Consider the following 24,703-nt stretch of genomic DNA (forward strand, 5'->3'; position numbering starts at 1 on the left):
ACATTACAGAACATAAACACCTGAAAATGGAGGTTAGCACTGCAGATTGATGCTGCAGCCATGCGGAGGAGTGAAGATTAATAGAGTTTTGAATTTCAGAAGTTTAAAAGTAATCTCTAAGGTCTCTTGGTTTTGGCAAACTGTCCCAAATTAGAGCAGTATTCAAAGTTACTCCAGGTGTCCAGTCCAGAGGGTTTGGCTATAATCCAGGCTGGCTGTCCAAACAATACCATGCAAACATATTTTGTGTTATAAAAAAGACACACTCAATGGAGTTGTAGGGCTGACGTGTATGCTTTGAAACCTCTACCAAGTCATCATGTCAGTCTGTATTTGAATGCTTCATTTTTGGTTTGTTTTTAATGATGACATTTTGTCGGCTGCTTTGAAAATGAGGCTAAAGACTGAAATGCCAATAAACTGGCTATGTTGTTTAAATAGTCTCAAAACCCATTTAAAAACCAGGTGTGTGCACATCATACAAGTGCACTAAATAAATACAGTGCTGTAATCATAGCTGTAATGAAAGCAACAAGAAGAAACAGTGGCTGATGTCTTTCCTCCTGTCATCAACTGTATCTCAATTCCGGGGCTGCATCCTTTCAAGGCTGCATTTGAATACCAAATGTGTCACAGCAGAAGTACAAGAATGGACCATTTCAAAGGCTCCTTAAACCCTTTCCCAAGAGTCTATGTCCCGGTGAGATTTATGCCCAATAATGTTGAGTCCATTTATAATTCATAATCCTTACACATAAGGAACAAGAACCCTATTTCTATTCATTATTAGGGCCCGAGCAGCTCTCAACCTGTGAGGTCCCTATTGTTTTTGTAGTGACGACTTTTTTGTCCCAAATGATTGCATTTTTCACTGCCTGAACATACCCCAAAACTCACCAAACTTGGAATATTAAGTCACACCTGCCGTAAAATGTTATAATCTATCGTCGTCCTGACTTTCCACCACTATCAAAGAAAGTGCGTCTTGGATTATAACTCCCACATACTTTGTCGCACACTCAAAAAAGGTTTAATTTGCAAATAGATGTTTAGCCTGTGTAGAAATGAATAGGATATAGCTATTATTTTAAAGAAAAAAAATCAATCGTCATGGCTATGTGTCAGCGCCGATGTGCCTTTCCATATAAAGCCATGTAGCTTTCAGAGTTTACCATGGGCACCAAAATGTAACATGGTATGTCCGTGTGGTAGCCCAAATGTTCACAGAGGTGAAAGGGCCAAGTCATCACTGTTTGCAGTTTTAAGAAACATCGTACTAACAAAGGACATTACCTGTCTTCCTTTCAAAAACATGCAGTATTTGTTGCCACAAACAAAGTTGGAAATTTACCAGCAGTCTCATTAAAAACATAGTGTCCAAAACAAAGTGTCCAAAGTTTATAGAACATCGGTTTTGTAAATACTTATCTTAGTCTTGTGGTCAAAAACATTGATCTAAAGCTATATTCTGAGACCTTTCTGTAAATAGTGTTATAAATATAGCAACCTATGTTCAAGCCATATCAATTTCAGGCTTAAAGGTACCATATCATAAAAAACACGTTTTCACTGGTCTCTATATATATAAGCTGGTCCCCCCTGAGCCTGCCAACTCCCAGAATGAGGAAAACAAGCGAGTCCTGCATGGTCTCTGCAGCCCACCCACTGGTAAAACGGTGCTCCTACAGGCTGTTCAGATTCTGCTCCTTTCATTACGTAACGAAAGGAGTCATTATCATAGGCCTACCTCCTCTGCGCGGTGATAGGAGACATCAGAGACGGGGGCGTTCATCCCCGAGGTGAAGTTCGGTGTGTCCAGCGGAGAGACAGCAGTGTTTCTTAACATTGTCGCTCAGAGCTAGACACGCAATTGCTCTGCTGTTGTTGTATAAATCAACATAAGTGCCTATATTCTGTCCCAGCTACAGAACAACAGAAGAGACAGTGGTTGTGTTTCATTTTTAACGACAACATGCCGGCTGCGGTTCGTGTTAGCTTGTATGTGTGTGCTAACCACTTTACATCGGACTGCTTCAGTAACGAGGTTCAGTACAAAGCTGGCTTTGCCTCGACACTGATCCTCGTAAAAGGATCAGTCTCAACCATACCGGACGCAGCAACTGCACCCGAGCCATCGATAATTGTCCCTGTGGTTTGATAGTAACGTTAGTTGCCCACGAGTATGGTGAAGTCAGCTGGAAATTGGCTAACTAGTTAGCTCCACTTCGGTTCGCTATGCAATGGTGTTTGAAACGAGTTTGATGTTAATAATATTATGATGGAGCTTGGTTGTCACAGTAGAAAGTCTGGAAACGTGCAGACTGGAGACACAGACGATGCGAACAGTGTATAATCGTTTGGAGACTGTGTTGGAGAAAAACACAGCTTTCGCTAGCTGTTAGCCATCAGCTACATGGTAACATTAGTAACTGTAACAACACATACAAACAAACTAACATTATTTAGACACACTAACCATTCTGAAACGTCCTGCTGCAGCCGCAGAGTCTGTACTACTTCAGGAGCCTCTCCTTCTGGGTCAAACTGGTTCGGTTGAACGAAAAAATCTCCGCGAGCCATAGTGTTACATCTACCGTAAACATTAGCGTATGCGACCGTTAGCATAAGGGGCTTCCTCTCCCTGAGAGTGACGTGGCAGGCAAGGCTCCCCAAGTAGGCGTTGACAGACGGCGCTCATTAGCATTTAAAGGTGCAGGCACAGAAACAGAGTGCTGTGAACAGAGCTCAGCAGAGCGACTTTTAGACAGCTGGAGTTCAGGACCATGGATGTGTTTGGGGCAATGCATATCGAATACAGAGTTGTTGGACCTCTGACAGCTGTGTGAAATTGATGAAAAACACTATAATATGGGACCTTTAAATCAACAACGAATATGAATACAAAATATCTGGCTAATGGTGTACCTGTTCATCCCTAGTTTGCAGGGGCTGACTCAATCAAAGGCTGCCATAAAGTTTGCCCCGAACACTGTCCTCAGTGCTGGACTCACACACCTTGTATCTGCCTTTTTTTAGGGAGTTATGAGGAGATTGTTGTAGGCATGGGTATCCCCTCTCTGGAAGGATAAAGTGCCGTGGAGGATGGTAGAGTAAACTCAAGTGGGCTGTGGCACATCATTGGATGACCCAGCCCAGCCCATATACATGTAAGTGAAGTTGCCTTGATGGTCACAAACTGTCTGATGGACAAAAAACATGTACTGTTCCTGCAGCACTGAGGGCTGCTCAGCTGCCTTACACGGACAGCCTTTGACAGCCGTCAATTGCACCAGCTTCTTCAATAATAAATGCTCGGTTTCATACCAGCTCTGCAAACCCACTCAATGTTGCCTCAAGTTTTTACGGTATCTTTGGGATGTGAATGACCTTGTGGTGAATGGGCACCATATCCTCTGATACTTTGTGGGCAATGTGTTGGACAGTGGAACAAGGCATTCAAAAACACTTTGGAGACCACCCTGTATGATGCCCCACTTGCTAGCCATCACAGAAACACCAGGGTTTAAATTGTGGCTCAGTCTGTGTTTCCATTCCTGATTGAGAATGTCCAGTAGCTCTGCAAGGTCCTTCTAATGCCCAACCTATAATGTATTTATCTACTTCTACTACTACTTTTACTTCAGCAAACTTTTAAAACAACAGTGTTCCCACTAGTACTACTACTACTGAACTGCTGTGATTTGAAGCATAGGATACAGTTATGATTACCTCCTCGTCGGTGTGCTTTTCAGTTGGCGGTGGACAACTTTAATGTATAATTTGTCAATATACGTTCTATATTTTTTATATGTTTTTATTTCTACATTTATATTTTTACTCAAACACATTTACAAGAGCAGAAAATTCTTCATCTATCATTTTCCTGAAGAAATGCAGAGGCCACACCTTTCAACAGCCTTTGTGTGTGGGTGATACTGTGGAGGAGGATGGACCTAAATCTGAAAATGAAAAGATAGATGTAGTTGGGGAAAAAAGGGGATGAGATAAATCAGATGTTTGACAGAACAAACAGCCAGAGGTCAGCAGCCTCTCGTTTCATCATTTTTCTTCAATGATGGAGACACTAGAAGAAACTGAACTCTGCTTTCCAAAACTCCTCAATACATCCTGTAGGAGGGCAAAGCGCCCACACACTGAGGCTGTGCTGATTTACATTCTGCTGTCCTTCATCTCTCTGCTTACTGCAACTCTCAACCTGCTGGTCATCATCTCTATCTCCCACTTCAAGTAGCAAATGATTGAATCAATTCATGAAAGTGACAGACATATAAATTAATTGTTCACAGAAAGAGAATAGAAAGTGTCAGATCTTGCTATGTGTTGACTCATGATTATAAACTCTGCTTTTACATTTTACTCATAGCTCATGTCTGCTAAATATAATAATGGAATAGAAATTGGCACTACAAACAATAACACATATGATGCCCCTCTTTCAATACAGGCAGCTCCAGACGCCAACCAACCTCCTCCTCCTCTCTCTGGCTGTTGCAGATTGCTCAATGGGCCTCCTCATGTCTTTTCAGATCCTTCTCACAGATGGCTGCTGGTTCCTTGGTGACCTCATGTGTGCTTTGTTTGGTGTTTTAGACTTCATTATTACTTCTGCTTCAGTAGGAACAATGGTGCTCATATCTGGTGACCGCTATGTGGCTATTTGTGACCCTCTGCATTACTCCACTAAAATCACTGTTAGAGTAGTTGTGTTCTGTACATGCCTTTGTTGGGTCTGCTCTGCTCTATACAACAGTCTAATAATGATGGATTTAACTTAAAACAGCAAGGCATTTCAAATTCCTGTGCTGGAGAGTGTGTGATTGTCATTCACTACATTGCAGGAGTTATTGACCTTATTTTGACATTTATTGGTCCTGTCACTGTCATTATAGTTCTGTACATGAGAGTATTTGTGGTGGCTGTGTCTCAGGCTCGTGCCATGCGGTCCTACATTACAGCTGTGACACTTCAGAGCTCAGAGACTGTTTCTGTCAAGAAATCGGAGTTGAAAGCAGCCAGGACTCTTGGTGTTGTTGTAGTTGTGTTTCTGTCATGCCATTGTCCATATTACTGTTCCTCTCTCGTAGGTCAGAACACCTTGTTTAGTGTGACATCTGTGCCCTTAGAGACATGGCTCTTCTATTTCAACTCTTGCCTAAACCCGGTGATCTATGCTTTTTGCTATCCTTGGTTTCGAAAATCCATAAAGTTTATTGTAACATTAAAAATACTTCAGCCTGACTCCTGTGAAGTCAACATACTGTAGAGACTGTGTAGGCACTGACATGTATACATTTCTACCACTTCTCTTGTACGTATATGTATTTATTGAAGAGCACGTCACAGAAATCTCTTGAAAGTCTGATTATATGTAATCTTTATGATCTCAATTTGTTTTTATATACTGTAACCTCAATATTATGTGCTACCTTTGACTGGTCCTAGTGTTAATGGTGAGTCAGCGTTCAGTGTTCAGTGTCAACTGAAGAAATAGCCCTCACATTTACACTGAAGAAAGGATAACTGCAACAATTATTGTGCTCAAATCAGATGTCAGATTTACTTTAGCAACAAGTACAGACACCTGTTCATCAGGACACTCAGAGGGGGAGCAGCTGGAGTTTTTGTATTGTTTGACTCTGATGAAGACACACATCAAATTAAAACATTAATACTGAATAAATGTATATCGACTTAATCTATGTGCTCCAGTATACTTTGGACTCGTTCCTGTGCTCTTACATTCCAGACTTCATAGCTCTTGATTAATACTTTGCTGATGTTTTTCCTGATTTGAATACCCTACTCAGAGAGTATCAGACATGCATTCAGCTCCATGTGCAGTGGCTGAAGAACATTTTTAAAAAATGAGTTTGTGAATATATATAGTTGTGAGTTGATCAGCATTTGTTCAAAGCACATCATTTTCAACGGCCTAGCCATTCTTCTTCGGTGCAACCAAGCAACAAGTAATAATCAACTTCTATGTACTTTAGGTGGGAGGAGCTGCAGGTTCCGAAATACTTTCTCCAGTGTTGAATTTTCAAATCATATTTGCTGATATAGTCAAAAATGTCTATATAAAGCTGATTCTAACTATTTAGTTCAACCAAAGATAGTCTGGCTAAAGGAGCAAATGGAATTTGAAGCTTTTTGATTGGCTCTGTCATGGTGCAATAGAGAGCTAAATCTTTCTGGTTTCCCTCATCGGACCATATTTTAGAAACAATTTTTACAGAAGTGAATGGAGTCAGACAAATAATTGTATAATCCTGCCTAAATTGTGCCATTAAATACACATATGAGGTTTGTCAACTTAAAAGATATTTTTTCAACTTGAGAAAATCTATCAAAAAGTCATAAAACTAATCAAATATAAGAATGTGAAAATACGTAATTGCCACCAATCCCGTAAGTCACATTGTCTTGTATTCAAAAAGCACACCAGAGAACTGAACAGTCCTGATATTTTAAGTACATGTTGAAAGGAACCCTTCCCAGTACCTGCAGGCCATTATAGAGATAACTCTGATAATAGCCCAAACTCATTTCGAGCACAGAGTCCCCTTTCACCATGATGCACTCAACACCCAAATAGTACCCAAATCTTAACTAAATGTACTGTCAAAGTTTGGGTCAAATGTTTTTCTTCCTGCACTCTGAAACATGAAATCCAGGCATTGATCAGTCCTCACATGCGACGCTCGATTACAAAGAAATGTGGAAAACGAGGAATGTTTATCCTAAAATCAGCTTAAAGCACCCATGAAAATAGTATGCTGTCACTGAATCTGACGGGAATTTGGACTTTATGTGTATTTGCATGTGCTGCTGCCTGCAAGGGAGCTTGTGCGTGACATGATGTAAGGCAACTCTCTAAAGCTCTTTCTTGTGCTTGGTTTGTGACTGGTTTGCCACACCTGGGCTTTTCATGTGTCAGAGATCTTCCCTGGAGGTAAAAGTCATCAGTGACACTTCAAATAGAACTGTCAAACTCTTTCCAGCCCTCCTACATACCAGACTACATGTCTCTTGATTTGAAATGAACATTTGAGGTTAAAGATTTTCTCTTTTGTGTTGGGCAGTTTGATTGACATACCATGTCCAACCAGTTATTGAACACTCACACGAAATGTGTTTTTAAAAAGTAAATATAGACGCAACAGAGACTCTCTATTCAGAGCCAAACAAATGATGACTCATTTGACCTTAAACCCAAACAGTATCTATACATACTAATTAAAATGTTGGTAGATCTTTACATGAAGGCCATGCCAGTACTGTTTTCATACAGTACTATATAATATATGCTGTATTATACATTACATGTTTTAAGACTTACATTAAATATTGGCCACTTCAAGCTCTTTTTCTTTATGATGAGTGACATAAAAGAGTTTAGTTTAGATTCTCACACATGCTAAATAACTAAGCTAATTGCATTTTGCTTTTTCAAAGTGTATTGTATCTCATAATGGCAGTAATTAGGCACCTGACATTGTCAAGTTGTACTCACATCCTGCATCAGCAGCTGTCACTTAATTGCAGAGTATTTGTTGACTGGAATGTCCCCTGACAGAAGCTACTTTGCAACAACGAAAGAATCTGTGAGAATTTCTTCATTCTGCTGGGGAGTAAACAAGTTTAAGGACACGTATAAAGACAGAGTCAGGGGACAAGGACACAGAGAGAGAAGGTGGACAAATAAGTCAGAGTGCTGACGCATCCAGTTATATTCTCCTCAAACACAAAGCTGCTTGGCATCCCTGGTCTCCAATAATTCTTCTAGAGGGTAAGAAAACCTGGAAATGTTTGCTAATCTTTTGTCTGTACATTTTAAAAATTATTCAGACAACTTTTTGTACAGCTGGATATAAAAAAGACAAAAGTCTTGTGGTAAATTCAAAAAAAAAATTGAATGATATGAATAAATAAACAAAAAAACAAAAACAAAAGCAGTTACAGAGACCAGAAAATACAACTGCATGTTTGTTTAGATTTTTTGCCACACTGCAGGTAAAATTTTCTGACATGCAATTCCCTCAGAAAAAGTCAATTTTACATTTGTATACAGGAGAGAGAGAAATTCTTTGTTATAATTAAAACGTAAAACCAATTTTAATTGAGTGAGCTTCATCGAAACATGACTTTTGAATTAATTCCAGAAGAGTCTACAGTGTAAAGGAGCTGATTTCTCATTTTGTGACATAAACTGTATTCTGAAATGAACGTTTAGGCATCTGATGGAAACATTGGCCCCTTTGAACTGCTTTCACATTACTTTAATAATGAATGATGAAGGCTCATTAAATGTCAACATATGCACAGTGTTGGTTTGGAAAATTACAGACAACAAGCTATATATTTCTTCAAAAACATACAGTGTCAGTATGATGTTTTGACTAACTTTTAGAAGGTTACCACATATATTTATTGAGTAGGGATTAAAGGAGGTAGTAAAGGAGTGTTGGTGATAAACTGGAGAGTCTCACAGCCTGGGGAAAGTAGCTGCTCTGTAGTCTGGTGGTATGGCAGCAGAGACCTCCATGTTTTTCCAGATGGCAGCAGGGTGAACAGACAGTGGCTGGGGTGAGTGATATTATTGATGCTCTGTGGATGGTACCAGGGATGTTCTGGGTGGTTTTAATAAGCTACTATAGAGCCTTCTTGTCCTGTGCCATGTTTCTTGTCTGTAAAAGTTGACCAGAATTTAGCTTTTCTTAATTTCTGTAGGAAGCAGAGCCTTTTTACTGCTTTTTTAACCAGTGTGGTGATGTGTGATGATCAAATGGGTGGAGGTAAGAGACGTAAAGGGAGAGACAGGCAGGAACAATAATCCAAAACAGGACAGATGTGGACATTGTGACAGTCGAGCTTTCATCTACAGTGAAATATTTTATCTCTGTTAAGCATTAAAGTTGCAACAGAGTTGAAGGGGGTACATGGGTCATCAATAACGACCAAGTATCTGTGTGACTGCATTTATTTATTCATAATGGAAATCTATATATTTTAATCTTCAGGTAAAAATATATACGTTTTGAACCCTTGTTTTAAAAAATGACAGTAAATTGACTGTGTAACCTTGACATATTCATCCATTCTTTCCCTTTCAAAATGCATGTATTTATATTTTTTGGAGAGGAAGGGTCATTAAAAGGAAGAAACTTTCAAATTCAAATATTACCATTACATTTTAATAGAGAATATTTAAACAATTCATTGTTTTTACAAAGTTAATTTTCAGGTTGGTAGTTTGTGACTACTGTGACTGTGTTTCAGGTCCCTGTCGCCGGACTGCCAACATGTTCTACTGTGTACTTTACCTGGCTGCACTTATCTTGGTGTCAGGTAAGATGGCCTCACAACTCAAACACAGAGATGGGGAGATGACACTACATCAGGTCACCAGTATGGGCTCCAGGAAGCCACTGTCCCCTGTAAATAAATTGTCTGGCAGATTCAACTTTCAGAAAATTCAACTTGCTGTTTTTTTTGTCTTTGGAGGGCGCCTGGACAACTGTTTCACCTTGTTTCAACTGCTGACTCTAGCAATATATTATGGCTAGAGTCAGCCTGGTATATTTTCCTCATCTAACTCTCACAATAAAGTGCAATTGCCTAAATGTGAAACACTTCCATTAGACTTAATCACAATGTAGTGAAGCTACATGGTAAATAGGCAGAACTTGATTGGTCCTTTATTGGATCCTTGTAGTTTTCAAATAGATAATGTGTTTGGACTAAGTACCTTTCCTGTTTTCAGATTATAGCGTCTTTAATGCATATAGCAAAAAATAAACCTAGATACAATGTTAACTTGACACAGAATAGTGTTACATTATGTGAGTAGCTGGCAATCTCACTAAGAACTGTATAAGACAGAATTTCATCTACTATCTGAAATATTAACATGTCAGCCTCCTCCCTTTGGATTCTGTGGTCTTGATTTATTGATGTTGGACCAAATATGTTGCACAGAGCATGTGTCTTCATAACTTCAGGTACTGCTGCAACAAACCAGACGTTTACCAGTTCTGGGGAGATGAACATCACCTCGTGCCCCATCACCTATTACGGACAGAAGTATGACAAAATTTATGTGAGTTGTATAAGCTCTCATGATACATGCATGTCTTTCAACCTGCTGTCATGTCATTGTCCTTTGCTTCCACCTTCAGCGTAGACCATGTCTGCAGGATAATAAACATCAGGACCAGAATAAGAGGACTGAATGATATTAAAATATGATTGACAACATTTCAGTAAAAATGACTTGCATAATAAATACCATAGACACATTTCAACTGTATCATGCAAAGAATGAACTTGTGTGGTAGAGAAATGATAAATATCTAATTATGAGTTCATATGATTACCAAAATGTATTGCAACAAAAATTAAGTAACACATTTACTAACATGTTCTCAAGTAAGAGTTAAAAAACTTAAGTGGAAAAAATCTCAGATATGTAAGTGCATTTGATCCGTCGACCTATTCTTGTTTCCCTGAGTCAGGAGTCCCAAAATGTGACCAAGATGTGTCTCTTTTAGTCCGCAGTGATTTGCATATCCATGGGGTAAAATCAAGTCAGAGCAGGTGACAACAGTCATAACATTTGATTTAATATTCAGATATTCAGACAAAAAAGAACAGATACATGTCAAATATCTGGTTAACCGGTCGTATACAGTATATACATGTATGTAAAATGTACTTTTACTCGTACTTAGGTACATTCAATATCAGATATCTGAAGACTTTGACTCCAGTACTATTCATATTTTAACATGATAACTTCACTTTTTCTCAAGTATGACTTTTGAGTACTTACTATACTGCCTAAAAACATCCATGTTCTCATGCCAGAATAAAGCTTTCAAAAAAGGACAAAAACATCTTCAGTCATGTTACACAATTTGAAATATCATATAATATTTGTATACATACATACAAACAACATGAGCTTAAACTGTAATAAATGAATCATTTAAAATAATAAACCTTTTTAAATCAAAACTTTTCTGGTTACATTTATCGATTAGTTGGTTTTGTCTCCTTTGTGATATTTAAACAGGTGGCCTTCAGCGCTGACAGATTTGCAGTTTGCTTCAATGGCTTATATAAACCTGGAATCAAAAATGACTGTATTGTGATGTCTGGAGGAACAGCTGACAGAGGCGACCTGGCAGTACTGACAAAAGAAATACCTACTGGATCTGGAGTTCATAAACTTCTGCCAAACCTCAAGAATGCTGGGAAATGTGTCAACATAATACCTTTAAAAGACAGTCAACAGTCTGAAGTGCGTGTTTTTCAATGACTGTCTGTTTTTTAGCATCAGTTTTTTGTTTTTATTTTATAATTAAATTATTGTTTAAATATTTCAAATCATTGCCTTTTCTAAGAAGTACATCGTTTCTTGGTAGTCTCTGCATCTTGTCTTTTTTCTGTTTCCAGATTGAACAAGTAGAACTTGGCAATTTTGGTACACAAGCAATTCTGGCAATCAAGACATATTCTGCATATACAAATGTTGATGTTGTAAGTATAGTTACACAAAACAAAACAAACAAAACATATGAATAGTATAAAGATTATCAATGACATATAGTTTTTAAAACAAAATATTTAGCTTTAGCTCAGTTTTGTGTTTTCCAGAGTCCTATTTTATTTGTCTTAATATTGTCCTATTAAATAATTAGTTAGACAGTGACTATTTTTGGCACTTTCTAGGAGGCAGATTCACAAGTAAATGGCCTTACAGTGTCTAAACAGAAATTCCAAACAGCTCAAACCAATAAGGGTGTCATCACAGACATGAGTGGATGCAGACTCTCAGGTGAGTAAATCTAGTGTTTTCTAGAAGGTAACTGATATTTAATTGGGTTACAATATGAACTACCTACATACAATTGTCCAACCTCTTAGGTGTTGTTTATAAGACAAATACAACAGTAAGAGACCCAAACATCTGCTCTACTGTTACCTGCGATGTGAGCGGAGTTGCTACTGCTGTCAGCGATTGTGGTCCCATGGAGCATTGCCAAGGGAATGGCAGGTATAAATTTGAAATAATAATTTAAAGGAAACATGACAGAATAAACACAATTTTCAACTATGATGTTGGGTGGCACAGTTATTTTTTGTTTTAAAGTGAAACCCAGTAAGTTTACAACCTCACTAATTCCTAAATATGTATCTTTTAAATTGTGTCCTGTTCAGTCTTTAATATCCACTAATGGTGTTATTTCCTGTTTTCTGTCTATCTCTCCCTACCTCCTTCAGTTGCATATTAAACACCATGTGCACTGTGACAGGCTCCACTGTAATTGACTTCATAGGCAGAGTCCACTCTGTCCCGGACAGGTGCGGTTACACTCTTATGAGGCCCTTGTCAATTCCAGGCCTCCAAGTGCTGGGGGTTTTCCAGGAAAGACGCCGTAAAGATGTGAGTTTTTTGGACCGTGTGATACTGCAGCTGGACAGTGCGGGTGTTCAGATTTCGCTAGAACAAGGCGGCAGAGTTCAGGTACATTCCCTACTGCCACAGTTGCTCTTGTAATGTGTTTGTGTGTCATGTAGTGTGTAGTTACATTCAGAAAATGTCCACGTTTTCTATCTCATCATGGTTGCATTGCCACTGTAAATCTTGATACTTTTCTGCAAACCAATATTTTCAAACATTACATTTCTTTATGTTGCAACTTCTCATTTTATTAGGTTCAAATTTTAATTTCATGTTGTGAATGCAGCGCTTATGGTCTGGTAAAGTTTAGGCACAAATGCCTCAGTTAGGGTTAGGAAAAATATCATGTTGTCACTGGCTTGGTAAGTTTCTCAGTAAAAATGTAAATATGAGACATAAGACATCTACAAATGCATATCCATGGTTTGCAAAACATTAACCGCCAACATTTTATTATGCCGACTGGGCTGGCCTCTAGGCTACACTTGTTGTGGTCCTGCCTACCATTATGCAACACATATCAAAGACAAAAACATTTGCTAATTTTTTTCCATATTTCTGAAAATGTGCAGCACAGCAACACAGCTGCTATGTGGGACACAGAGATCCAGTATGTCCAGCCTGTAAGTTAGAGTTTAAGAATTAAGTCAGTGCAGTGCAGTGAGGTAACTGTTCCAAACCATAAGAACAAAACCTAGAACTGTTGCAAGGAAAACCGATATTGTCTTATATATGAATACTTTATTAGAGAGAAAAGACAAATCAGACTGAGTTCATGCTATGGCAGGAAACAAAGGACATAAGACATTATTGGAAATGCACATTAACTGTGCAAATTTATTTCCAACAATTAATTTCCAAATGTTCCCCACACCCTATTACATCATCTAGTAGTTATATAATATTTGTAGTACCACATAATAATTATAAACATAAAAAGTAAAGTAGTGTGTTTCTTATGTTCAACTACTAGAATGCAGACCACAGTACTCTTTGATATGAAACTTCAGTTATGTCAAAAATATAGGGACAGCTCTGAAAGGCATTTGTTGTTCTCTATCGTCTTGAGATTATCTCTCCACTCCGTTACATATTCCATATGTATGGGGCATGACCCCCGCTGCTTGTCAGGGCACTTGGATATTTCTTTAAGACACACCGGCTTGCCCGGCCACGCCCCATTGCGTAGCTATAAAGCACCTGCGCCGGCGTGTAATCACTGATTGTTTGATCTCCACTTGTGCGTCAGGGTGCAGTGTCACACAATCTACAGAAAACAAAAAACAAAAAAGAGAAAGAAAAGTAGGGAAAGAGAGGAGACTGTACAGCTGTGTATCCGCTTACCAGAGTAAGTCGGGGCGTCTGTCTCTGGCAGCCTCCCTGGATTGCTGTGCAGAACTCTTTCTGTCCTCTCTCAGCGGAGCCATCATCCTGCCTGGTCGAGCCGGAGGCCCTCTGGCTCCCGGCAGTGGTGGCTGTGGGCTTCCCGGCGTATTGCTCGCGGCTCGTGAGCTGACGCGCTCGGTGGGGTTATTACACATCGTGCATCTGGTCTGGGCCAACCGGAGGTCTCCGGCCCCCGGCCTTGGCGGCGTCCTCTCCCTGGCGTATTGCCTGCGGCACGCGGGCTGATGCGCTCGGCGGCGAACGTCTCTCTCAGTTCAAGCACTCTCCCGCTCCCCGGCGCATTGCTCGCGGCTCGTGAGCTAACGCACTCGGGGGATACGCGCTGAGTACTGTTAGTGTCCCCTCTCCGGCGTATTGCTCGCGGCTTGTGAGCTGTTGCGCTAGTGGGGTACACATCGCGCACCTGGTCAGGGAGCCGGGGGTCTCTGGCTCCCGGCCTCGGCGGCGTCCTCTCCCCGGCGCATTGCCCGCGGCTCGCGGGCTGATGCGCTCGGCGGCGAACGTCTCTCCCAGTTCAAGCACTCTCCCCACATCCCCTCGTGAACGAGTACGGCCCTCACAGCGGCCGGCACGCAGAGTACACTCAAAAAGCAAATAACAAGCAAGAGAGCTGCGGTGCTACCGGCTAGCAGGTAAACAGGAAGTGGCGAAGCACTTCCGGTTTCCGGCCCCTGGCAGTATGGCAGACCAGGAGGGACATTGCTGTGTGGGCTGCGGGGTGGCCATGCCCCTAGAGGATGGGCATGATAACTGCGTGCTGTGTTTGGGACATGAGCATGCTCTGGTCTCTAAGGAAAATCCTCAGTCGTGCATGGATTGTTTTATTCTGCCTGCACGTACTAGGGAGGCTCGCTGTCGCTTTTTTGCTGCAAAGCGTACAGGCTCCCATGTTTCTGAGGGGCCGAGACAGAAAATTGGGAGAATGGCGACAGCCTCGGAGGGGAGGAGGGAGTATCTAGGAGCCTGGCAGGCTCCGTTGCCGCCTCTTCAGCCTATGGTGGTCCGGCCTCCGCTTAGCTCTTTCCCGCCCCCGGCTTCGGGGTCAGGCAGGGAGGAAGAAGAAGCCGAGGAGGAGGACGTGGATGTGGAAACCGTCTTTTCCTCCGATGACAATGACCTCTCTTGTGCACAGCACACAGTGGGCGAGGTGACAAGAGGGGAGTTGGCCCACCGGTTTGAGGAGGTGATTAACAGGGCTTCCAGGGTTTTGGGCGTTGCCCTCCCTGAGAACCCTGGGGCCACATCTTCTAGGTTCGAGGAGGGTACGGAGGTGCGCCCTGCATCAACCCAGGTGCCCCTCCTACCTGACTTCAAAAAGCTGCTGTGTCAGCAGTTTCCAGTCTCCAGCTGCTACCCACAAGTGGTCTGCGGCATGTCGCCGTTTCTCCAACGTGCATGACAGGGACCAGATTGCTTGTGGGCTACTTCCCGCAGTGGACCGAACCCTCACTCCACTAGTTTCTCCCTCCAGCTCCATCCTCGGTAATGCCACCTGCTCTAGCAAGAACTGCAGGGTTATGGATAGTCTGCTCGCTAAGCTACATAAGGCTATGGCGGTGCAGTCAGGCGGACACCAGTGTAGGCGAGGAGCTGCGGCTGGCCTCCTCATGCCTCTCCTCAGTGATGAAGGAGCAGGCTGAGGCAGCAGGCTGTGCCTTAGCTTCCTTCTGGGTGGCCAGGCGCCACTTGTGGCTGTCGCAGTCCCAGCTTCAGCAGGGGGATAGAGACTGCCTGCTTAAGGTGCCGGTGGAACCCACCGCAATGTTTGGGCCCCACGCTACGGCCTTGATACAGCAGGCTCAGGAGAGCCGTCGCTTTGCGAAGGAGGTCTCAGGTGGTCTGGCCAGGTGCGCCACGGGCCCTGGGAGGCCAAGACCGCCTCGGCCTCAGCCGGCACCAGAAGCCTCGACATGGGGTCAAGGGGACCTTGGACTCCAGTTGGAGGCTTCCCGGCAGCGCAGGTACCGCAGACAGGGCAGAGGGAGAGGACCACGTGCTAAGGCTCAGAGTTCCTCCAGGCGCCCCCCGCCCTCCTGACAGCCAACGGGCCCCAGCTGGGGGCCCGGTGGCTGTCGGGAGGACGGCCTGGTCGGCCCTGGGGGCAGACCCGTGGGTGGTCTCAACCATGACCCGCGGATACCGTATCCAGTTTCTACGCCGGCCACCAGTAACAAGGACACCCACCTTTACAACAGTGGGCGATCCTCAACAGAGAGCAGTCTTGCAGGCGGAGCTGTCCACCCTCCTGGAGAAGGAAGCTATAAGGGAGGTGCCCTCCGGAGATCACCAGGCCGGGTTCTTCTCCCGCTATTTTTTGGCCCCGATGAGAGACGGGGGGCTCCGCCCAATTCTAGACCTCAGGGGGCTCAACAGGTATCTCCGGCCCCTGCGATGCCGGTTCCTGACAGTCCCCAGGGTGAGACAGGCAGTCACTGCAGGAGACTGGTTTGCCACCATAGACCTCAAAGATGCGTATTTCCAGATACCCATCTGGAGGGGTCACTGGCGGTTCCTGCGGTTCGGATTTGGATGCGGCCCTCTCCCCCCTGAGGCAGGGAGGGATCAGGATCCTGAACTACCTCGACGACTGGCTGGTCTGTGCAGTCTCGGAGGAGCAGTGCCGCCACCACGTAGCCCGGCTGTTGAACCACGTTCAGGGCCTAGGTCTGCGCCTGAACTACAAGAAGAGCAGGCTCGAGCCTTCCCAGGTGACCACCTTCCTGGGCATGGTCCTGGACTCGAGGAGTGCGACTGTTGCCCTGACCCTGGAGAGGCAGCAGGCTTTCAGGACTTGCCTCACCCTCTTCCAGCTGCAGGCTCTGGTCAACTGATGGCTCGAGTGTGGTTCTCCGCCCCAACCCTGCCTTCCTGCCTAAGGTCCTGACGGAGTTCCACCTGGCTCAGTCGATCGAGCTCCGGTCTCTCTCCTCGCCTAGCGCTGGCGAGGAGGTTGAGCAGAGCCAGTCCGCACTATGCCCGGTCAGGGCCTTGACGGCGTACATTCGGCGTACTCAGGCGGTCCGGAAGTCCGACCAGCTTTTTGTATGTTATGACCATGGGCGTTTGGGCAGGCCTCTGTCAAAATCCAGGCTGTCGCACTGGGTTGTGGACACGATCCGACAGGCTTATGTGCTGGTGGGTGCGCCTGTTCCACCAGGGGTCCGGGCACACTCCACTCGGGGTGTGGCTGCCTCATGGGCCTTGTGGCGGGGGGCTTCCCTTGCTTCCATATGCTCCGCCGCCACATGGTCGTCTCAGTCAACCTTCACTAGGTTCTACCAGTTGAATGTGGCCGCCAGCCCCTCCTTTGGGGAGTGTGTGCTGGGCGTGGCCGGACGGTAGGCATTTTGTCTCCCCCTCAGCCTTGCATCTTGCGGGCTGATCGTGCGGCTGCTCCGTGAACAGGCTGGCCTTTGCGTCTTGCGGGGCCCTTGCCTGTCCCCCTTGGGTCAGTCTTGCGTCTTGCGAGCTTCCCTGGCAGCCCTTTCCCTCCCATGGCCGGCACTAGCGCCTTGCAGGGCCCACCCCGGGGAGTTGTATATAGTGTACATTTGTAAATAGTTCGTTTGTTGCACATGGGATTGTGGGTTGCACCGTCTCCTCACGGGGTGTCTTAAAGATCTACCCCATACATATGGAATATGTAACGGAGTGGAGAGATAGTCTCAAGACGATAGAGAACGTATGGTTACATTGTAACCGTGGTTCTTTGAGTGAAGAGACTATCTCTCCAGCCCCTAGGCCACTCGGAGACACGTTTCGCTCAAACTATCAGTGATTACACGCCGGCGCAGGTGCTTTATAGCTACGCAATGGGGCGTGGCCGGGCAAGCCGGTGTGTCTTAAAGAAATATCCAAGTGCCCTGACAAGCAGCGGGGGTCATGCCCCATACATATGGAATATGTAACGGAGTGGAGAGATAGTCTCTTCACTCAGAGAACCAAGGTTACAGTGTAACCATACGATATTTACCTCAACTGAGAACGGTGTCTTTGTGTATTTGTAATGTTTGAGAAATTGTGTCCTTTGTCACTTTGCTCCTCTGCTGTGATTAAGCTCAACGACAAAGAGCTGACACTCAACAACACAGATCAAGTATTCCACGATGTGGAGCTCTCAAGGGACGAGATGGGATTTACTGCTAAGATATCAGCCTCCAACCACACACTGTCTGTCTACTTTGATGGCAACACTGCACAAATCCACATGAGAGGTACACACAAATTAAAGCCTAAATGTGATCAATGAGCTGGTATGAAATTGTTGATCCCCCTTTCATATATTACTCAACATGTTTTATAGAGTAATGCCAGTTAGAGGGGCAGCTTTCTCTGTTGCAGATAAGGCAGAGAAGACATCAAAGGGCCTGAACACCCACACAGGTGTTTTCAGTCATTCTGGCTGATTAGGCCTCAGCTCATGTTCAAAGTGAGCAGAGATATGCTGGGGACTGGTGTGGTGTCCGATTACTCCAGTCTTAATGGCTTAAACAACCTTTACAAGAGGATTAGAGAGCTGTCTGTCAAGCACATTCTTTACTTGCACGCACAGTCAAAACACACATTTCCACACAGCAACTCCCAATCATGGATGTTCATGTTTCATCTAATAAAAAAAATATCACCTGTAAATTTAACTCAATTATAGGGTATTATTTGGCAAAACCACCAAATCTGGCATTGATCTGATACAATTAACAATCAACATAACACTGACCAGAGTCATCAGATAATTTAAAAATATAAAAGCACAGCTCTGTCTACATCATCACTCAGAACCTTTATTCGTCATAACACATCGCAACCCTGGTTGAAAAAGATCAGAAAAGGCTCAATTTCTTAAGTGAAGGGAAGCCTAAATTCTGGAGCAAGATCCGGATAAACTTTTACAGAGGAGCACTAGAAAGCATCACAAACTGACATGGTTTATCATGGCCCAGGACAGGAAGGCTCTACAGCGGCTGATTGAAACCACCCAGAACATCACTGGTACCATCTACCAAGCATCAGTGACATCAGTGAAATGAAATGCTTGCACAGAGCCGAAAGATACTAAAAGACAACACCCACCCAGACACAGTCTAAATTCACCCTGCTGCCATCTGACAACAGATACAGAAGTATCTGCTGCTGTACCACCAGACTACAGAGCAGCTTCATTCTCCAGGCAGTGAGAGTCCTCAATTCATCATCAACACTCCTTTATCCAAAATAGATATGGCACAAAGGACTCTTAATCCTTTATCTAAAATAGATTTTAAATCTTTGTGTTTTAAAAACATTGACATTAAATTTATCTTGTAACTTTGTATAATAATAAAATGGGGGAATAAAAAAAATATTGCTGAAGTGCAATTCCCAGTGTGTTCCATTTAAAAGGGCATTTGTAAGATATGGCCTGAATTTTAGTTTAAAACATTTAAAAATGGTTGTGATGAAACAACAGTGTCGACGTCATGTCAACGATTTATATGTACTATGTTGCAGAGATGTCAACTGAAGTCCACCATGTCTCATATTTCCACTTTGTACCTCAAGAGGCGATATTTTATTAGTATAGACCCCCATAGTTTCAGAATGGAGATGTAAATTCACATCATTTGCTACTTGGTCTAGCAAGTTAATGACATAAACTCACAAAAAATATTTTTATACCTATTTTCATTAAAAAAACAGAAAAATACAACCATACACCTCTTTTACAGAACTAAGATCAGCATAATTGCCTCAATAACAAACCTTAAACAGATTTCATTGAATCTCAACATAGATTTAATCAAACTTACAGAACAGTCTTGGTTGTCTTCTCACAACCACCTCTGGTTTGGGCCAAGTATATACTTAATTCACAGATATGTTAAAATCTTTCTGTTCTACGTACCGTTTTCACTCTGCTGATGCCCAAGTCTCTAACTTCTCTGCTGCTTTGTGCCTTTTATGTCCCCAGCTGCCATGTCTTCTCATCCCTTGACTCATAGTCCTGGTCACCCTAACCCTAATCATTAAAGTTAAACGTTTATTTTTACTATCTTCTGTTGCTTATAATGTGTGAATACCAACTGTCCTTCACTGTGCTCTTGTGCATGTCCACTTTAAAAGTTAATTAATCTGTCAAGCGTTATTTCCTAAAACTGACCAGGACCAGGAGGAGCACTGATACATGGTTTATGTGGCGATTCCAGCAGGTCCCTTAGTGAGGAGAAGATCTCTAAACACTCTGCCGCTGGGTAAGACCTCACCAACACTTACTAGCAACCACCTTTCTTTTTTGATTAAATGGTTTTGGAACATGCGTGCGACAGTCTCTATCCTGTAGTGTTAGCATGATGTTGTTGGCCAGTCTTTGATCTTTTGCTGTTTGTTTCCCCACAGCTGTGGGATACAGTACAGTGATGCTGATGACAGTACAATCAACTGCAATGCCACAACTGAATGGTAAACTCTCTTTAAATCAATAAACCTCTATGGCATGCTTCACCACATTTATCATGCGGCAGTCACTTACACCCATTGTGGACATCTAAAACCCTCATAATCCTGTTTATTCTAGTAAACTTGTGTCTTACTGACCTTAATGCTTGAACCCTCTTGTCACATTTTGACTTGAACAGGTGTAATATCCTGAAGCAGACTCCCTTCACTGCTTGCAACAAGCACATCAACCCAGAGCCTTTTGTTACTGCCTGCACACGCACTTTGTGCAAATACCCTGCAGTGGATGGTCTGAAGTGCCAGTTCCTGGAGGCCTATGCTAGGGTCTGTAGCTACCTCGGCAATGTCACAGTGGAGAGCTGGAGGTCAAAGATCGGTTGCTGTAAGGCTGTTTTTCAGCATCCTTGGTTATGTTTTGATATTACCTGATAGGAAATGAACTCCTGAATTTTGTTTAATAATAACACAGCTTTGTTTTAAGACAACTGTTTTTGAGCAACCTGTAGATGTTTAACAGTGACTTTATATCCTAAATTCAAGTCATTTTTTTCCTTTAAAAAGGACAAGAGAAATCTGTCCTTTATGATAACAGCCAGTTTTTCTCGAATGCCAGCTTTATTTACATGTTGGTAAAAAAGGGTTTCTTTGCAGTGTGAACTGATCTTGTGTAATATGGCTAAAACAATATATCTTGATGTGTAATCTCTACAGTCTAAATAAAATATTTCTTTAAAGTGATCATCTCGACAAAACATCCTCCAAACATGCCATTAGACCAACACAGACAAGTTGAAGTATTTACAGATGTTAAAATTATACAGTTCAGTATTGTTTTGAATAAATAGAACTGGAAAACAATTTTAGACTCAAAATGAAAGGTTCTGTTAGGACGGCTTCATTAGTAAATACCTAAGCATGCTATTGTCCTGGTGGGCAAAAAAACTTATGAAACAAACAAACAAATAACCTAATAAGTAGATCAATATAACTGTAAAAGTTAAAAAAAACGTATGATCCATTTAGATACATATTTATTAATTGAGTCATGTATTGATTTTAGGCAGTTTAGAGGTATCAGTACGATCAAATGATTGTTAAGTATTTGATTGGCACTTATTGTAAATGCATTCATTCACAGACTGTCCAGTTTATCATAATTGAACTAGAGCATTTTGGCTTCTGATCAGCCACTTGTATTTATGCATATGAAAATGGTCTCTGTTTCTTTATCTGTGTGTGTTTGTGTTTTTGCAGCCAGGATCCTTAAGGCTTACTGCCAGGACAGGTTCTGCAGTGCCCATGAGTTCTGTGGAGAGCGGAGCAAGGGTGGGAAACCCCGCTGCCACTGTCGGGCCATTTTTGCCTCAAAGTACAGATCAACAAGCACTTTTGGTGAGTCAGCAATGAAAGAAGTCATTACTGCTATTTCATTAGAGGCTGAAAGAAGCTGTTTCAGATATATGGTATAACAGTGGACTATCCATAAAAGATATATTATACAGAAGATTAGACGATGATACTGGGCCCATACTTTCATTCATTATTAAAAGTAGCATTTGGCCAATTTTGTTTTTATTAATTACCCCTAATTTTATTTTTTATTACTTATTTTTTTAAATAGCCATTTTTAAGCTTTGTCTGTATATAATCTAGCTTTTATTTTTTTGATTTTACAGACTATTTGTCATACACATATTTATTGAACTTGCATGTTAACTTAATTGATTCAAAATGTAGGGGTCTGGCATGAAGATAAAAAGGATATAAAAATACAACCTTTAAAGATACTTTCACTTTTGAATTTATGTGTGTATTCCTTATCTGTAATGTATAGCTTAATTAATACAATGTCTTATTATGGGTGTTCAGGGGAACCAACGGTCTGCAGTCAGAAGTCTGCTTCAATAAATCTGGCTAATTGTCTCTTAGAGGACAAAGGCATTGACTACTCTGTCTTACACCTAAATGACCCGGCCTGTAAAGGAGAAATGGACAACCTAACCCACATGGTGACATTTGATTCCAATAGCCACAATTGCGGTGCAGTGCTCACGGTGGGTGCCCTCTTTTGTTGAGCTGAATTAATAAACTGGTATGTGCACCTGAATGTTCAGTAACAATGACTGTGTCCATTTAGGCAAACAAAAGCCAAATCATCTACAAGAACACCATCATGACACGGAACAGCTCCCTCTTTGGCCTAATCAACCGTCATGACCCAGTGCACATTGACTTCTCCTGTTATTACAGTCAGCCTGATATCAAGAGCTTGGCCATCAAACTTAAAGACAGGTGTGTTGCTGGTACACAGTACTGTATGTAGTTCCTGTGTAGTCACCTTTTTGTAAGCAAGAGACTTGTTTATTTGAGTGTAGACTGAATCCTTGTATATTTAGGGCGTGGGTGAGTGGAAACCAAGTGATAAATGTCTTTGCTCTCCAGCTCTGTGAACCGGCAAATTACTTCTGGAGAATGGAATTACAATTTGACCATGAAGCTTTACACCGACTTTGACCGTAAGGTAGCCATCCAGTCAAGCACTGAAATTGATCTAGACCAGAAAGTCTGGGTGGAACTGAAGACAGGTGGATTGGATGACTCAATAGTCCGTGTGGTGACTGACTCTTGCTGGGCAACCAATCAGCCTTCGCCAAGTGGAAGCCTGAGATATGACCTCATCATCAAGGGGTGAGTTACACGTTGATGTTCATGGTGATTAAAGCATTCTTTTATGTTGCTGGCCAGTCCCAGTCATGTCTGCTTTGCTGTTTTTGAGCAGCTGCCCTAACCCTGCTGACGAAACGGTGAAGGTGGAGGGAAATGGGTTGGGAACGTCCAACTACTTTTCTTTCAACATGTTCCAGTTTTCCGGCACCACTGGTGATGTGTACTTGCACTGCAGATTAGTGCTGTGTGTCAGGCAGGGGGACACCTGTGTACCGGTATGCCCACTTCCTAAATATACTCACATAAATAAAAAATAAAAGGGTAAATGATCAAATTTGATAACATAGGCAAGACATTTTTTATTGTGCACCGGTCATTGTTTGGCCTCAAAAATCTGTGCTGACCAAAATCTAAAACTGAATCTCCATTTTCTACTGGCATCCTAGAGGTGCAGCCAGGCTGTGAGAAGGAGCAGATCTGTCATGTCAAAATATGAGGACGAAGAGCCTGCCTTCATCAGCATGGCCTGGACTTATTAGGTAAGTGCAACACCCCCGCTTATTAATGGCATCAGTGCCAAAAACCCACAAACTAAAGAAAAGGCCTGTTTTCAGCTTTGTGACAAGCATTTTTCAGATATGCTAATAGATTTTTGAGTACTCCATACCAGCAAAGATGTATATGTCGTTGACCTCACAAATGGACTTTAAACTATGTGCCTCACATCCCTTACTGCCCACATGCAGCATTGGTAGCCAATGGTTACTTGACTGCATTCACCTGTGACATTGCTACATCATCCAGATCCAGATTCAGATGCCTATAAAGGCTCTTGGGTCATTACAAATTACAATCAATACAAAACAAAGACACAAACTGACCAAATATCCGCTGAGTTCTCAATAAAATATCAGCCAAATTCCTGATCACCAAAAATGATTGAAATCAAGATATGTGTTTCACTGCCGTTTTAGAGAAGACACATCTGTTTTATATATGGATTAACAACTAACCATTACTTGGATTTGTTTATCTTAGGTTTCTATGGAGATGTGGACTACCAGCAAATCCTGATGAAGATCTGTCATCGGTTATCATTGTTCTGAATCTCTGCTAACATAATTGTAACAATGGCACAAACACAGATCTTTCTCTTTTCTTAAATTTGTTTTGTCTTGTTATGGTTATCTGTGTTTTTTTTTTCCTGGGATGGTGAACATGATTTCTGCAGTATTGAAAAGGTACCGATTTGATTAAGTGTCTCACACAGGCAAGTTCATTAACTGTCAGAGAGCCCGACAGAGAGGAAGAGCCCAAACCTGATAGGTGAACACATAAACATTAATACTGTAAAATACCTGTTGTACTGTATGCTTCAGTGGAATGTGGGGATTTCTTTGTGATTTAAAGATTATATACAAAACATACATGCAAAGGTGATTAAATAAGGGTATGTAATGATGCTTATCAATAAGAGGAAGAGTGACAGTCACAATCAGAGCATGTGAGCGGAGCTGAGCAGCGAGAATTTCTGCTCCCCGCTTACGTGGGTGTTCGCTCCTTCGCTCCATCGCTCAAAGTCATACCAGACAGCTCCGCTCAAAGACCACTCTCCGCTCACCTAAAATTTCATTCGCTCCATGCCAAATTTAAAAGAGGGAGCAATTCCTGACGTTGCAACTATGTGACCTGCAGGGTTCTCCCCAGACG

At 42.4% G+C, this 24,703-nt stretch overlaps 1 protein-coding gene and 1 pseudogene across 1 annotated transcript; both read left to right on the forward strand.

The window, feature by feature from the left end:
- The first annotated feature begins 4,072 nt into the window (after positions 1-4,072).
- Positions 4,073-5,284, forward strand: LOC115588565 (trace amine-associated receptor 13c-like; annotated as a pseudogene).
- A 2,438-nt stretch (positions 5,285-7,722) lies between these two features.
- On the forward strand, positions 7,723-24,604 carry LOC115587560 (zonadhesin-like). The gene is made up of 19 exons (XM_030427458.1): positions 7,723-7,810; positions 9,301-9,369; positions 10,023-10,120; positions 11,096-11,323; positions 11,479-11,562; positions 11,755-11,860; positions 11,950-12,079; positions 12,307-12,550; positions 17,952-18,108; positions 20,034-20,121; positions 20,267-20,329; positions 20,506-20,708; positions 21,581-21,718; positions 22,196-22,380; positions 22,464-22,618; positions 22,769-23,014; positions 23,106-23,268; positions 23,440-23,532; positions 24,032-24,604. The coding sequence occupies exons 2-18, from the start codon at positions 9,324-9,326 to the stop codon at positions 23,530-23,532; spliced, it is 2,427 nt and encodes an 808-aa protein (XP_030283318.1). The 5' UTR covers positions 7,723-7,810; positions 9,301-9,323; the 3' UTR covers positions 24,032-24,604.
- Positions 24,605-24,703: the final 99 nt, after the last annotated feature.

The sequence above is a fragment of the Sparus aurata genome, chromosome 9 (assembly GCF_900880675.1).
Source record: "Sparus aurata chromosome 9, fSpaAur1.1, whole genome shotgun sequence".
In the NCBI taxonomy this organism is placed as follows: domain Eukaryota; kingdom Metazoa; phylum Chordata; class Actinopteri; order Spariformes; family Sparidae; genus Sparus; species Sparus aurata.